At 33.5% G+C, this 18,086-nt stretch overlaps 1 protein-coding gene across 1 annotated transcript in view; it reads left to right on the forward strand.

Annotated features, from left to right (window-relative positions):
* LOC129231248 (tyrosine-protein phosphatase 99A-like) overlaps positions 1-18,086 on the forward strand; it is a 161,990-nt gene that overhangs the window by 41,374 nt on the left and 102,530 nt on the right. The window contains exon 3 of the mRNA XM_054865527.1: positions 2,898-3,021. Coding sequence (XP_054721502.1) covers positions 2,898-3,021 — 124 coding nt within the window. The remainder of the gene's footprint in view (positions 1-2,897; positions 3,022-18,086) is intronic.

Here is an 18,086-nt window from a genome sequence, read left to right on the forward strand (position 1 = left end):
CGATGAGCCAAATTTCAAAGAAATACAAAAGGGTGAGGAAAAAAATTTCCCAAATTTTGGATCACTTGACATGGAATTACCCTTGAGCAATATTTCTGCTTGTGACTAATGCCACGTGGGTTGCCGTGTTTTCGACTTTCAGGAAGGCCAGAAAACGATTATTTTTCGAATCGGTCCCATCAGCTGTATCAAAGGAACAGACTTCTTGTATGTCCGCCGTTATAATGTCCCCTTATTTCCTGTACATCCTTTTTCCGGACGACGTATTTCGAAGAACCAGCTGAAGCGGAAAGTTGCATGATGGTTTCGAAGCACGGGAAACAAAGTTGGCCGAAACTTAAGATGAAACTAAGAAAGAAAAAAAAAAAAAGAAAGAAAGAAATAAAGATGATAATTCAGCTCTAAGGATAACTAAGTTTGAGGTTGAAGTTTTTAAATGAAACCGTTGAACTAATGATACCCCAAATAAACATCGCATTAACTAATTTACAGATCATAATTTTTCACCAAAAAACAAGTATTGTTTTAAAGGCTTATTATATCTCTTCCACGGCTTTGAATAACACGATGGTTTTTGTTTCGTTTTAAAGAGCAACGTAACAGCTTTTTTCCCTATCATTTTCAAATTTTTCTTACCTAACCCACAGGCCGTTTTTAGGGAATGAAAAAAAGCCCATTTTCTTTTTTTTTCTTCTGAATTTAATCATTTTTTTTTTCATGATGTAGGACTATCAGTATACGCTTTTTTCTGTGTTTCTAGTATGCATAACTGCAACAGGAAAAAAAATAGCCTCCTTCTGTAAATCCTTTATCGACTATTGTATGCTCGAAATGACGAAAAGGGCCCTTTTTGAGCCACGATTTGACGCATGAAAATGTCTAGCTAGGTTTGCCTGAAGTCGTTTCTTATTATGCACTAATAAAAGTTCATTCTTTCAGCTTTACAATAGACCATGTTAGATCTTCTTACTAATTTAAATAAATTTACTAGTGCTTTCAGAAAATGGTTCAAAAATGCCAAATTTTAGTCATTCGTAGAACCAAAAAAGAGCTATATCTCAGGAATAAAATGTTGTGAGTGTAGAATATTGACCTACCAAATTTCATCAAAATCAAAAATGCTGCGGCGCCAAAACATCTGAAAATTTGTTGATTTTATATCGAATAGGGAAAAAACGTAGCACTAAATTGCTCCAAAAGGGTTTATCATTGATGTTAATGAATGGTGTTTTAGTATGACGCAAACTGATTTATAAGTATCGTACAAACTTTGAGTTATTTTTAACGTGCAATTTGTAGTTTCGTTTCTGCACACAAGTAGTAAAAAGGTGCTGCGCTGTAATTGATTTGAAGAGTTTAATTCGGGAGGTAAAATAATTTTTAACAGTGCGGATAGGTTCTACTTTCGCATTGCCGCATAACGAAAGATTTTTCTGGAAGTGTTATCGAAACATTCAGGTAAATACATGAACTGTACAGAAGCAACTTTAATTTAGTTTTTAATACAGGGGATAATCCTGAGGGGGGGGGGGGTCATGGCGCACACTGCGCTATTGAAATTTTTAGGGTTGGAGTTGTTTTGAGGGTTATATTTCTCTTTTTTGGGGGGAATCTTCGTGGTATTTAGGGGGTGCACCCATGTTCTGAGGGGGGTGGGCACCCCTGTTTAATAAGTCATACTAGGGGTTCATAGCGTATTATGCACCATGACCCCTCCCCCCCGGTGAAGCTATCGCTGAAGCACAAACCCGTATTTTTTTAAAGATACTTCTTGTCGATTTTTTTTTATCACCATGACTTTTATGCTATCTAATTATGTCAATTAAATCTTTTCACTCTTCAGACATCTCTTATACGGCCTACAAAAAAATCTACAAAATAATCAACCTGAATGAAACTAAATCTCAAGACTCCTCAAAGTAGTTGTCTTATGTCGATTCTTCTCTTCAGTTTTCTTAGTTTATTTTTTGTTAGGAAACCCTTTGTTTTTTCGCTGTGACGAAAATACTAAACACATATAATTGTGAAATACAGTATAAATAATAATGGTGAAGAGTTGAAAATCAAATGCCATTCTCTCTCTCTCTCTCTTTATATGGTTGCCTCAGAGCAACAGTAAGACATCTAATCCCATAAATAACACTAAGATATCTTACTGTTGCTCTGAGGCGACGACATGCAGATTTTGTTTGGGCTTTTGAAGATTTACTTATGAAGAAGTATTAATGCACTGGGGGTCCAGTGAAATTCAGGGGTTTTCAACAATACTTTTGTTTTCTACGGTCTTTTTTTGGTGGTTTTTGCGCAATTTATTTCAGCACGTTGGTTAATTATTATTATTATTTTTTTGCTCACATTATTTGCAAGAACACCTAAATATTTATGCATAAAGCATAAATGTTTCTTCGGATATGGATGTATATTATGGGAGTACAGGTCTCTTTGTCTTATAGCATGCAAGGGGAGATTTAATTTATCCTAATTTAATCCTGGGGAAAATACCTTTAAAAGTGAAACTATATATCTTTATCGCACAAATGAGAAATTCATAGACGAGATAGTTTATTAATCTACATCTAAATAAGAGTGACTGATTCTGAGTTGCAAAAAAAATGGTTTCCTCGAGTAGTCGCTTAGTTTCTTTACGCGCAGCAGCGATTATTCGGTTTCGGTTTTATGACACAATGGTCAAAGTGCTTTTTCTGCAAATGAGACGCGACTTAAGATTAAGAGATTACATTTTCAATAATTTAAAGCACTATTAGTTTTGTGTGTTTTTGAATTGTTTACAGCTTTTAAAAAGATCATATGGTTATTTAGAATAAATTTTTATTTATTTATATGTATAATGCATTGTTTTGTTCTGTTTGGAGTCTTAACTGTAATTTCTTCTCCAGATGTTCCAGATCCTCCTGGGATGCCCTTAATTCTCACATTCACTTCAAGATCTGTTAATTTATCATGGGCACCGAGCATCGACAATCATCACAGTTTCATTCTCCATTATATCATTCATATAAGGTAAGCTCATTTGATTCCCTTATTTCATCATGTAAAAGACCTTGTATAGTCGTTTCTGAATTTTTCCAACCTTAAAAACCAGAACGTAAGCTGTAAAAAAATATTAAATCAATGAAGGAGAAAATGACTTATGAAATGTAGATATGCCAATTATTATTTTGCAAGGCGTGAACTGTGTGAGAATGCAAAGTTAATTTTCTGTGTTGTATTAAGTTCTTGGAATGCAATTTTCATCATTTTATGTAGACAATGTGTTAGGTAATTTATTCATTATAAAACTGCTTCTTAAATACCATTTACGAAGGTTATTTAATAAAAGATCGAATGCGTTCAGTCCAATTGTCTAGTTGTTAGTTATTGTCCAAAAATTACTTCCCGATTCACGTATCAATTACGACTTACTTGCGTTCTTTTTTTTTTTTCAGAGAAATTGTCGGTTTATAGATCCTTACATTTCAACTCTAGCCTTTTAGAAGAATGATGATGGTTATATAATACTCCGTTTCCCACCTAATTAAAATAATGGCTACGAAACTGTCGAAAACTGAAAAAAAAAAGAAATATATATATATATATATATATATATATATATAAAGGGGAGTTATCCTAAAACAGTGGTGGGTGATGTGAGAAAACGATGTTCATGTGAGGCGGTGAGAAGCAAAGGGATGTAAGTGGCAAAATTAAAAATTTGGAGATAACCAGTACATATGGTAGGTGAACTTCTTTCTCTGTCTTGGAGCAAGAGATGATACTAGTAGCCGTGGAAGTTGCTGCTATGCAGCATGATTGAGAAAAAAAAATCAAGAATATTCTACCTAGGATGTTATCTTTAAACACGTTTTACTCAAAACTTGAAAATGTCCACTTACATCACTTTGCTTCTCACTGCCTCATATGTATTTGGATTCTGGGGGTCATTTTACATAAGAATCAGCAAGAATGGTGCCAGACGCATTTAAAACGTTTTTTTGTTTTTTTTGCCGCTCAGTGTATAATTCAAAAACTTCAACCATAAAAAATGGTGAAAATAACGATAATTTATTTATTTATCTCACTATTTTGTACTTTATTTCATAACTTTATTTATTTATCGTTATTTTTGTTTATTTTATAAATTAATTCTTTGTAAAACTTTTATTTATTTTTATTTCATTATTATTTATTAATATTTTTAAATTAACGCTGAAGTTTAACTTCCTTGTATGTTTCGACGACAACTAATTTTTTGCCTTTTATCAAACGCTCGCAATCAAATGAACTTCAGTAATTTTCATTCCGAGTTTTCGGAACCCTGATAATTTGACACCTGCACAAAATTTTGTTAGTGTTACCTGTGCAGGTGAAAATCGTCCGAAGACGCTCTCTAATCTCAACGAAAGGGAATCTTGCCTCCGAGTCGGCCGCGCCTTCATCCCATTCAAGGTCAAGGACAAGCATCTTCAGGCGGTACTGGTTTTAGGTGTCCCTTGGTCGGCGTTCAAAAAAATATTTGCTGATCGTTTTGGGAGCCTTTGGAGTATTTAAGAGGGGGCAAGGAACAAGTTTTTTCAGGGGTCCACTGGCAGACGATACAGGGTGACTGAGCCGACGTAATCATTTGCTCGTTTTTGTGTTGCTATAACATTGGAATTTATCAGTCAATAGTTAAGAATAAAATGCGTCGTGCTCCTAGTTTTCTTTCTCTCTCTTTTTTGGAAAATTTTGTTTTAGATGTAGAAGGGGGGAAGAGGATACCCTGAATACCCTGATTAGATTTTAGTCAAACATCTTTTGCGCAACAAATGGCTTTCAATTTTTATTAACTATATTTAGAAAACAGGATTTTTCACCAAAAACAAACTCTTCGACTCCTTAGAATAGCAAGACAGTTTTTGTTTCGTTTTAAAGAGTAACGTAACAACTTCCCATAGCCTCTTTATCACCTAACCCACAGGCCGTTTTTGGGGAGTTAAAAAGGTCATTTTGCATTTTTTCTTAAGTTTAAGCAATGTTTCCATCATGAAGGACTACTAATATCAGCCTATTTTTTTTCTCTAGTTCTAGTATGCATATAACTAACTGTAACAGGACAAAAAATATCTTCCTACTGTAAGACCCTCATCAACTGTTTTAAGCTCAAAATGCCAAAAACGGCACTTTTTGAACTATGATTTGACCCAGGAAATTTTTTTATCAAGGTTAACTAAAATCGTTTCTTTTTACGCACAGATAAATGATAATTTTTCCAGCTTTGCAATAAGCCGTGTTTGATCTTCTACTAATTCAAATAAATTTATTAGAGCTTTTAGTAAAAACATCAAAAATACCAAATTAACTCTCCCGTGGAGCAAAAATATAGCTATCTCAGGAGAACAAATTTTCAATGAACAAAATATAACAGTTTAGGAGTGCGGAATATTGATAAATATTACCTAGCAAATTTCATCAAAATCAAAAATGGACACAAAAATTTGTTGATTTTATTTGGAATGACATTTATATCAACAGTTTATATCAAAAGGAAAAAAAAAATTATTTTAGAGTACGTATGCTCAAAGATTTGTCCCGAGAAACACGTAAATCAATAAGTTATAGGATTGTAAGTGAAAAAAAAATATTTGAAAGATTGTAAGTGAAAAAAAAAAAAAGTGCAACACTTTATTCTTTACTTGAAAATGGATTCATTTTCAGACATACTACTGCGGCAACTTGAGAAAACTTTGGGTAATATCTTATGGTAAACTGCATATGGCTTCCAGGTGCTGGAGATGGCGTAGTCTTTCTACAAATATGCTATTCTAGTCTACAAATTGCTTCCGTTTTCTTGAGACTCTGATGATTGTGGCATATTTTGTTCAAGTACAAAAGACCGTATGTGTTTCCCAAAACTGTTTTATGTTTTTCTTCTTCACTCAGCATTTACAGCTTTTAATGAGCTCGTGCTTGTTATGGAATATATTTATTTTCCAGAGGCAGCCAGATTATTAGTAGGGATAATTATAAATTAATTGCTCGGAACTATATAATATGAATAAAAAGTTTCAGTTCCTGTTTGGTTTTTGGATAGTTTTAGTTTGTATTTAGACAGTTCTTGTAATGTTCTGTCCAGATATCACCATTCAAGTTACGTGTAATATTTTCGTTCTTATACAACACATCGCACGCAATATATAACGTTTTCTATTAAAGGAAAAATTAGTGGTAGCACTTCGCCCGGTATTGATTAACACTCCAGATGTGGTGATTAAAACATTTGCCAATCGGTCGCCGCTTCTGTCTCTACTTTCCCACAGCGCTATCTTGGAGCAGTATTTATTGCTCTCATGATCTTTTCCTAGCTGAGTGTATCATTTGCTTAGGATAAAAATTCTTCTATTGATACGCGTTTTTCAAAACATTTTTTTTTAACAATGGTATTTTTTATTGGTTATAAAGGTAACTCATCAAATTTAACTGGTTTTTAATGCTAATAAAGTAATTTTTACAATTTTGTAATTTAAAAAAGTCCGCGGTGGGTGAGCATTAGCTTTAAAAAAAAGTGATCATTTAAAAAACTGCAAGCTACCGGCCACTGGATATTAGCCAAATATGCTAGTTTTTGCTTTTGCCTTTTACTCTGCGTACTTTATGTTAGTTTGTTTTATGCAATTTTTTGTCCCATTACTTCAGAATAGCCAATGAAATGTCAATCTCAGTAATCAATTTCCGTGAATGATATTACGAAATTCTAGTTTTTTATATCCTTTTGTTCAAATTGCAACGAATGAAAATTTATCTTTACAATTATTTGCTATGAGTTTTGTATACTATTTTCACTAAGCTTGTACAATATATGAAATTTAATTTATTTTTAAGGGTCATTCCATAGAAATGTCAACCTCAACCTCAGAATTTTTTTTCCCACAAAGCTTTAATTGTGACCTATCATTTCATTCAGCATACTTTCTAGTACATAAATCCAGTAACAGTTTGCAAAATTTCATTCGGTGTTTTTCTTTTGGCTCTAAACGTGCGAGGTTGTAAAAAAGGCTTAGCATACGCAAAAAACATGCGTCTAAGTTTTCTTGTGTAATATAAATTTTTTGAAAATCTTTAAAAGAACTATGTTTATTCAGAATGATTAGATGTTGGCACAATAAAATTGACTTTTTTTGCATACATTACAAGATAAGTATTTTAATTAGTTTGGTTATTTCACTGAAAATATTTACGTTACGTTAGTCACGAAAATGTACTATTTTCTGCTTAAAAACTAAACCAGATGATTGAACCAAACAGCACTTTTTATTTTCTTACATTTGTGTCATATCCACTTAAAAAGGGCAAAATAGTTATTTTAGTATCAGTAGATATAAACTAATTAGTGTGACTAACGTACCATTTCAGCTGTGACTAACGTAACAGTTTGCATGTGACTAACGTAACAATTTAAAAATGACTGCTAATATTTAAAACTTATTTAATTTAATGTAAATTTTCATGAACAATTTTAAATATGTAGGCATTCTATATTGATTAAAAATATAAAGGGTGAAAAATACCAGTAATATTACATTGTAGACCTTCTGTTTACTTAGAAAAATACTTTTTTTAAAGATCTTTATAAAGATACTTCCAATTTAAGGAATTATTAAAAAAGAAAAAAGGTGAGTAAAGCAAAATGAGTGCTCTGCTGAATGTGCATTCAACACAAGAATCCAAGCTTAAGAATTAAGAAATTAAGATAATAGAAATACAGTCTTAACAAAGAAGAACGTCTCTATTTTTTAGAAAATACATTCTACCTATTACTAAAATGAAGTAATGGCTGCTCGTTGGAAAACATTTGAAGATGTTACATGATACAGTGACAATAAGCGCTGCTGCCATATATTTCAGAAAATGCAAGAATGATCATTTATTCAAACATTTGCGGTGATATCTGGAATTAAAACGCATTCTGCAAAAACGTTCGAATGTTTTTTTTTTTTTCAATATTACGTTTTAATTCAAAATTATACACAACACTATTCGTTCGATGAATCAGTAAACCTTAACATATAATATGCCACTGAAAAGTACTCCGGAGTTTCTTATGACGATAACTAGTATATCGGCAGAATACTAGAATTCGGTGAAACTATCAACTTGCATAAAGTTAATTTTTTAAAAGAGAGATATTTAGTATTTAATTAACCCAAGAATGATGTTATTCAGTTTGTAAAAGCAGGTTTTTTTATTTGTTCATTTTTTTTCGCACATTCAAATTGAGTTAATTGAACTGAATTCTTCCATTCAATTTCTTACACTAATATAGAAAAAAGTAAAGAAAAAACCATAATGCAACACAAAGAAGGTTCCTAAAAAGTATAAAAGTAATATAAGAGCAAGAAATTAATTATAAAATGTTTTTTATATGCTCGTTGCTTGTTATTCGATGGTTACGTTAGTCACGTTACGTTAGTCGCACACAGTTTTTAGTAAAAGTACCATTAAGGGCCAAAAAAAGATTCATCTGTAACAAATCTCTAGTACATTTTTAAAAATAGATTGTTTACCTCTTACAAATATATCGGCCAATTTTAAATGCCTGCGTAAGTTTCAGAAAAATTGCTCTCGTAACGTAAGCATTGTTTCTCAGGGTTGCAAAAATGTTACGTTAGTCACGATGCCTTTTTTGGTGAAAAATACCCGCCAGCACTTATTTTGCTTCAAATTTTTGGTAGAAATGAAAAATAGTCACCTTGTACATTTTAAATCTGCATATTAAACCAAAACACATTTATTTTTACTCCCGGTGTAAGTAAAAAGAGTGAAAATCAACTGCGAATGTTACGTTATAGTCACTACGGAATGACCCTTAATCGATATTGTAGAACTTTTTCCTGGAAAAATTATTTTCATAAATCAATTTCCAGCACAGTATATTGTTAAAATTTGTTCTTATGTTTTTATATGAGAAGATAAAGTTACGTCAATTATGTGGTGAACATTTTATAGACACGTACATTTCGATACTAAGTCATTCAAAACTGTACAAATGATGTGCTGGAGAAGGTTTCGGTGAAAGTAATTTCTGCTAGCCGTGATAATTTTGCCAGTAAATTGAAATAATTATTTAAACTAATAAGAAAATAACTGGAGAAGAAGTGAGAAAATACGAGAGTTGTCGTGAGATTGCATAGCAAAATAGGAAAATAATCACAATGGACTTCATTTTCTCGAATTATTTGTGAAGTCAGAGCAGCCATTAGTTTAGGAAATAAAATTACATCAAAGCCAGTTGGCATTTTGTTTTGAGCATTCGTGTGTTACATTTGTGCTCCACCCACAGTCGTACTTATTTTGTTAAATCACAATTTACTTAGTGTATGTCTGTGGTTAGAATCGGTTGAATTTGCATGGCTCTAAAAATTTGCTGGCATTGGTAAGTTTTTGTGGAATTAAAGTGAGACAATCATGACTGGAATATGATAACAGAAACCATAAAATAGGTCTGTAATTTGAAGAAAAAAAGAAAAACTTCATTAGCTTTCTGGAACTCCGCTATTTGTTTAGTTTTTAATCCATTCTGTCGGAATTATGAAATACTTAACCAAATATGTTTTTGTTTGGTAGACAGTGTACTATGGTAAGGAGTATCTAATGGACAAAATTTCAAGTTTCTAGGTGAAAAATCAAAAGAGTTATAATATGTCCAATATTCTGGACATACATTTTTTAAATAAATATTTAAGATAAAAAATCGATGAAACGTCAAACAACTCTCTCTCTCTTTCGCTCTCATTTTACCTAGCTATTAACTTATTCCGAATGAATAGTTTTAATGTAAACACAACTGTCTAAAAACTATATCTATCTTTTATTATGAGAAGGAAACTATTAGTTACTATCAAAAACAATATTAAATCTATAATCACAAACAGTCCGGCATTACATTTTAGCAATGTCTAGCTAATAACGTTGTAAGGGAAAGGAAAGTTTGGAAATCAAGCTTCTTTAATATCTGAGCATTAAAATGTAGCAAAAGCGAATCAATTCGATTGATTTTACTTTATTTATTCAAAACTTAATAAATAAATTAAAAGTAGTTTAAATACAAAACCTGGCACAAAGCAGATTATTTTTAGATTACAATCGCTTATTCCATATGAGACAAACTGTTTAAACTTAGAATTGTTTTCCAAAAAAAAAAAAAAAAAAAGGATGAAAATTAACCGCATCTCATCAAAAAGTAAAAAGCATGAAATTGAAATTACTTGCGTTTCTTATTCACAACTTATTTTCATCTTAGATCAAAAACTAAAGATGCGTTCGAAACCTGTGCAGTTTACTGTTGTTTTTTGGAAAAAATAAATAATTTTAATGAGTTCTTGTCTTCTTGGTTTATTTTTTTAATAAAAAGGTTCGATCTTCTCTTTAGTTTGTGAATTTATTTGTTAAATTGTGATTAATTTTATTTATTTTGTTCATGTTAAATGTTTTTAATAATGACATTAATCTTTCTTTTATGCTTTTATCATGTTTTGTCTTTGTTTTAAAACTTTCACTGGAAAGTATAACAGGAATGAAGAAGGTAATAGCTATTAAAGAAATAAATCTACCATTTGTTATTATTTTTTTTTAATTTCAAAAAATAACTTCAAATTAGAAAAAAAAATGTTAATCAATGTCGTAGACAGTCATTTGAAAGAAAAATGGCAGGGTAGGTATACCGACCAGTAAATGAACACTCGTCGGTGAATGAACAGTTCGTAATTTATTTAAAAAAACTAGGATGCTCCCCCTCCTGCTCGTTTTGCTCGCCAACCCCGTTCGCTACCTGAAGTGGCTCAATGCCACCTGCGGCGGGTGAAAATCGATGATATTAATACTTCTACCCCTGGATATCCTCAGGACATCCAGGGGTGACCTGACATCCCTTGGTTTCCTCAAAATATCCCCAAGAATGGATGTCCGGCCGCTTAAGTTTAGCGGGGTGAGAGAGGACGGAATGGTTTCCCCTCGATGTCCTGTATCCAACCTGTACCAGTATTGAACTGGTAGGCTACCATCAGCGCGAAGGAGATAGGGTTACAGACATAAAAGATTTATTAAAATAAATAAATAAATAAAAAAAATTCAAAAGTTTTTTCTCTGATGAATAGAAACATTAATTCTCTTCTATACAATTCCAAAAGGAAACGCAAAAAATGTTGTGTTTGTGAAGTGGCTGTGGGTGTTCATTTACTAGGTTGTTGTTGCCCTCTTTTCTATTTAAATCCCCCAAAACTTGACGCAGAACCGCAAAATTGCATTTTTAAAAAATAATTACATATATCACTTAAAATGTTTTTACTGCCATGCACCAAATGCTAGTTTCCTCAACAATGTTACATTTTTCTAAACAATCAAATTGTGCTTAAGTGTTCATTCACTGGTCGAACTAGCCTACAATGGAAATTCTTGAGGCGTCAAACTCCGGATTAATTGGGACCATAGTAGTTCAGATACTCAAACAGTTCAGATTTTCGAAAATTTCCAAGAAAATGTATTTTATGGAAAAAGTATGCCATTTAATCAATTAAATTGTTTATGAAATATGTACGAATATATATCTTACATTACAGTACAGAACGCTACAGTATGTGATTAAATTTTTTATCAAAATTTCACTCTCGTTGTTTATTGAACCTATAGGTAAAATGAAAAATATTTACCATATGCTATGCGTACTCTGTGATGAACTATTACACAGTAATTAAACAAAAATTTGAATGAAGTTCAGAAAAATATATGCCACACGAAGAAAATTGACTAATTTCTGTGAGGAAAAATTGACTTGAAAATTTAAAAAATGGTTAAAAAAAATCATTGATTTTTGGCTGAGAGAGACTTGGAATTCTTCTGAGTTCATTAAAACTACATGAGAGTGCGTTTGGATTTTTGACATTTTGGATTTTTGACAATTCGGATTTTTGACATTTTGAATTTTTGACAATTCGGATTTTTGACGATTCGGATTTTCGACATTCGAATTTTTGATATTTTGCTGTAATTTTTTTGGCCAGTACTTTCCTGCGCCTCATCTCCTACCTCTACCAACGAGTGCCCAAAACGGAGGCCACTGCATTTCGAAAGGTTATGTTTATACCAAACAAATTCAATGTTGTTCTTGTTAGTATTGGAAGGTGTCCAAGACTTGGAAACGTCAACATAAAAAAAGGAACAACTTCAAATTACTGTGAAACATGAATACCCTGATGATAACGCAGCCTCATTCAGCGAGGTTCGATGCGCTGCCGCATCGTGACGCACACCCTCCCAAACTTGGTTTATTCGTCTTATCTGATTTAAGACAGTAGCCACTTGTTGGCTTGTATCGGACATTACATTTATGCCACATGTCGACGTCTCTCGCATCATTCTTCTAATTCTTAATGTGTAAATGTCTTGAAATGTTTTTCGCCATATCTTTGACGGTCATCAGTATTTCCTTTATCTTTATGTCATAGATTCTTTATTCGCAAACACAAAGTAAACATTGATCAATACACGTATTGTTTTTGAACAATGAAAATTGATGTATCTAAATGCTAAAAATCGTGTTGATGCGTCTGTTGCTTTCTTAATTTAGTTGATTATCATTAGCACAATTTTTTCGCACAGTCGAGGAAGGATCCCTACTTTTGTTTTGGTTTTTACACTAGCGTCTCCCCCCTTTCTAAAAGTTGTATTATACAACTGTTCTTCCACTCTTTGATCTCATTGACCTGTTCTTGAATTTGTAAGCGTCCCTTTACCCCCTCCCCTCCCCGTCACACCTCACCCCTCACATACATACATAACTTTTCATATTATTATAGCCTTAAATGCTGGTTTACAACTAGGGTTTGGTTGAAGAGAATGGTTTTAAAAGAATTTCTTAGACTAGGGAGTATTCATGCGTAAAGTAGGGGTTTTGATTAGAAATTATAATTGTACGGGGAAACACAAGAGACAAACAGTTGATTTTATAAATTATTCTTTTCTTAAGATATTTTTGTCATGGGGTGGGGTGGGGGTGACATCCCCCCCCCTTTTCTTCTATTTATCTTTATTTTTTCCTTTTGCGAAAAAAATTTTGTTTCTGTTTATTTCATTTCTTGGTGTTTTTTTCTTCCATTCAGCTTTTCCTTTCTTGCGGTTCACGGTTATTGACATTGTCTTTTTGTTTAAGCTTTGTCTTAATCTTTGTCCAATTGAATTCTTTCTTTCGGTTTTACTGTACCTCAGAGAGAGCGCTTGGCCTTTGTCTGCATTCCTATTGGTTCCTTATAGGTTTATAATTTTCTCATTGGGTGTTTGGCTAATCCGCTATTTTTATCTTTTAAGCTGTGTTTTTATCTACTCTTGGCTTTTGTCGGACGTCCTTTCATCCATAAGTTCATTACTTTTTGCATTGAAAAAGGCGTTCCCTGCAACTCGAAACACGTGTCTGCAGCAATCTGCGAATTTGTGCTTTTCTGATGTTGTTTTTTCTTACTTTACCATTCTTTTCCTATTTTAATATTTTTCTTCTTTTCCCACCCTTTCTTTCTTTCTTTTTTGTCAGAAACCGAGGATGGTTATCATTGTTTTTTCTTTTTAATGTGCAGCAGATATATTTTTAGTGCTTTTACAAGATCATTTTATGCACTGAAAATCAATAAAACGCCACAAAAATGGAGGGTTAAATGTTTTGTTATTGTTTAAATACAAAATGTCAAACGTTCTAAATGTTAAAAATCAAAATGTTGCACACCTTACCTTTCTAAGCTATCTTCAATTTCATCCTTAGAAAGTACGGTTTTTTTTTTTTTTTTTTTTTTTTTTTTTTTTTTTTTAACGCAATTGATCACTATTATGTTTTTTCCTATTTTCGTATGTTTCAGCCCAAACTGAACTCTAAAATATGTAAAGGAGTGTTTTCACTTTTTATTTTGTTCACTAATTTCCTTTGCATATGCTTCTGTGTGATTAAAGGTTTCACTAAACTGTAGACAAGTTGTAAAGACATTGTCCCGTTGCTTTTGTCAATTTTTCTAATCGCGTATTAAGGTGCACGAAAAAAAAAAAAAAACAGCCGAAATTGGCTTGTCTTTATACTATTTTGTGACAAATTGTCTCAAGAAGAAAACCGCAAAATTTTAATTCTATTGGTTTAAGTCTTCAATTACTGCATTTAATTAAAGTTTGAATAATTAATCTTCAGTTATACTTTTGCTTGCTAAAGAAAGCATTATTTTAACTTGGTGATAATACTATTTAATGTTTCTTCAAGAAGTGGTATAGCAGCATTCAAACTCTTGAATCATAAAGAAAACCTTGGTTTGAGTAATAATCGAGTTAAAATACCACTTATAAGTGTGTATTTAGTTGCACGAAAAAAAATTTGCTTTTGAAATTCGCTTGTGTTTAGTGCTATTTTGTGACAAATTGGCTCAATCTAGAGTAAAAATACTGCTTAATAGTTTAAGTGTGTCCTTAGATGCATGGGGGAAAAAAAAGCCTTCGAAATGGGCTTTTAGTGCTATTTTGTAACAAACTGGCTCAAGAAAAAAGAGCGAAATTTTATCTCTATTGGTTTAGGTGCTGAATCACCGCTTAGAAATTTAAGTTGGAGTAATTAGTCTCTTCCAATTTTACTTTTTCTTGCTGAAGAACGTGCTATTTTGACTCGGAAATAATGCTATTCAAAGTTTCTTGAAAAAGTGGTGTAATATAACAAGACGGCTTGAAAACTTTGCGCAGAAATTCAAACGCTTGAATTATAAAGAAAACCTTGATTTGGGCAATATCGCGTTAAAAAAACCACTTAATAGACCGCCCTCGAAAATTTCCGCTTTAGGCGCCGCTCTGTCCGACCACCCTCGTAACAGTTTTGTTTCTAGATAAGACGGCCGGTATAAATATTAATTTAAATAAGATCCTCATCTGTTTGAATTTACTAATTTATCGCCGAAGGTGGAAATGGAAACAAATAACCTGGGCGTTTCTTGCTGTTTCAATCTAATGGAAGCAAGCGAAACGATCATTGCTTGCAATTTATTCGAATAAAGAAATTAAGTACGTAACTGAGAACCCCACCCAAATTAATCACGTAATAAATCATCTGGGACTAGCTTGATTCGCTGGAATGGGGAAGATATACTTGATAGGGCTGTGCAACAAAACCCATTGTTTTATCTGACTGCTATGTGTTATCAAAGTTTGATGTGCGATCAGAATCACTTCTGTAGGTGTATGGTGTGTGTCAGGAGTGCCCACCGGGGGGGGGGGGGGATTACGGCACAAATTGATCCATCAATACTGGGGGGGGGGGTATTTTTAAATTAAAAAAAATATTTGCCTAAATTTATTTATTGAATTACTTTAAATTTGAATTATTAATTTTATGTTCACTTGATTTTAATTTAATTTAATTTAATTTCTATTTTATTCGTTTATTTGCTTGATTTTAATTTAATTAAATTTAATTACTATTTTATTTGTTTATTTGCTTTTTTGTGGGGGGGGGGGCTGTTGTATGTAATTTTATTGCATACAGTTGACTCGCGATCTTGGTGGAATGGGGAAGTTTCACTCACGGGCTAGGTCTGCGTAACAAAAACGTAGTTTTCTCTAAGTGTAAAGTGTTATCAAATTTTGATGTGCAGTCAGAATCACTTTGATATTTTTATGTAATTTTGTTACATACAGTTCACTCACTAAACAACGAACATTAATTCAACACCGTGCTTCATATATAACGACTTGTGTAATGGAATTATTCATATCTAACATCAGCAGTTACTTGATCACTGGTTACAGCAGTTGCTTCGTATGAAGCAGGGGAATCTGATGCAAAGTGAAATACACTGGTGTGCAAAAATTAAGGACGAGACGGTTTTTTCAATATAACTTTGTACAAAAGCTTTCCAAATCAACACATTTAATACCGTAAGATCCCCAATACGTAAGGACATGTGTAATGTAAGCAACACTTACTAAAAGAGAAATCAGAGGGATAAAAAGAAGCTTTATTGAAAAAGTAGCATGGAGCGCAATGCGACTGAAGGCCGAAACATCCCTGTGATGGGTGTCCAGCAAGAAACATCCTATTTTTAGCATGGGATATGATCTCCTCCGACTGCTAGGCAGGTTTCACAGCGTCTGCCCATGCTGAGAATGAGGGTGTCAGTGAGTTGTTGAGGCATTGCTGCCCATTCGTCTTGCAGCGCCAATCGAAGCTCCCGAATCGTTACTGGTGGTAAGGTACGAGCTGCCAAGCGTCTGCCTAGAAAATCCCATACATGCTCGATGGGATTGAGATCCAGAGAACGTGCCGGCCAATCCATACGTTCAATATCCTCACTCTCTAAGAGCTGTTCGGCAGCTACTGTGCGATGACATGGTGCATTGTCGTCCATGAACAGGAACTGCGGACCCATAGCGCCTCTAAAAAGACGCATATATAGAAGAAGAATCTCATTACAATAACGGGTCCCGTTTACTGAACCTGCTTCAAAGATGTGAAGGTCTGTACGACTACCAAGCATGATGCCTCCCCAAACGAGAACACCACGACCTCCATACCTGTCCCTTTCAATGATGTTCGAGGGATGATTGCGGCTTCCCCGCTCTCTCCAGATGAGTATGCGATGAGAATCGCTACTCAGACTGAATCTGCTCTCATCTGTAAAGAATACTCGTCCCCATTCATTGTCTCTCCAATTCCGGTGTTCCCGGCACCACAGAGAACGCCTTCTCTGATGGGCAGGCGTTAGAAGTACACACCGTATAGGGCGTCGTGCAAACAGACCACCACCGTGCAGTCTTCTGGCCACGGTAAAACGCGATATCGGTCGTCCAGTCGCCTGTGTCGTGTGTGTAGCGATTTCTCCCGCTGTCTGCCGCCTGTTTCTTCTGGCCTGTAAGACAATATACCGGTCATCTGCGGATGTGGTTCCTCGTGGACGACCACTACTGAACCCCCGGATAGCTGTTCCTGTAGTTTGAAATTGTCTCCAAAGTCGTGAAACGATGCTGTGAGCAATTCCGAGCTCTGCAGCCACACTTGTCACACTGCGGCCTTCCTCCAACTTCCCAATGATTCGACCTCGAGTAAAAGCATCCAGATGTCGTCTAACAGATTGATTATTCGCCATTTCTCGCTGAGGCAGCAACTCGGTGTGATTTTAACTGCTATACGGCGTGCAATCTCTTTGCCAGAAATACTGATCTTACACCGACAACATGCTTTATACTACTCAGACACTCCCCCATTACGTCTGCCTGCATATCTGCGCATGTGCTACCGTACATCACCTTAATTAATCTCTTGATTGTTCTTTCTCTCCGCTCTGCCTCTTCTTTCAGCAGATATGCTAATTTTTCGACTTCGTCCTTAATTTTTGCACACCAGTGTAGTTATGATGGCTTAGCTTTTTCAAAATGAACAAACTGATTTTTTTTTTTTTTTGAGAATTACAGTACATATTGAGGAAAAAAACAATGGGTTTTGCAACAAAACTTGCATTGGAACATTTTTTATTTAACTTTTGGCAATACATTTGTACCTTCAAAAAACACTTTTTTTCCCCCATGGGGCAAAGTAAAACAATAAAATATTTTTCTAATGAAATCATTTTTATTCCATGGAAAAAGAATATTTTTAATCAATGAAATGAGTGAATAAAAGATGATAAAATAAATGAAAAAATAAACGGGTTAATAAATAAATAAATTAATTAATATGTGACGAAAAATAAATGAGTTAATAAAAAAGGGAATGGATAAGAAAATAAGCAACTGAATGAATAATTAAGTGAATTATTAAATGATGGAACGTAAATATATTAATTAATAGAGGATTGAATGAGTAAATGAAAGGAACTATTTCACTTTGCACCATCCACTTTGCTCCACACACTTAGCCCCACATGCACTTCACTAATTGTACAAAATATTTAAAATACAAATAAGCTTAATATTAACTAAATGAATACTGCATGGAGTATTAGTAGGTCTCAATTGTTATTTAAAATGTTAATAACAAGAATTTTATCATTTGATAATAACAAAAATAATTTTTACTTAGAACAAAAAATTACAATTTGAGTATC

This window comes from Uloborus diversus, chromosome 10 (assembly GCF_026930045.1).
Source record: "Uloborus diversus isolate 005 chromosome 10, Udiv.v.3.1, whole genome shotgun sequence".
Lineage (NCBI taxonomy): Eukaryota > Metazoa > Arthropoda > Arachnida > Araneae > Uloboridae > Uloborus > Uloborus diversus.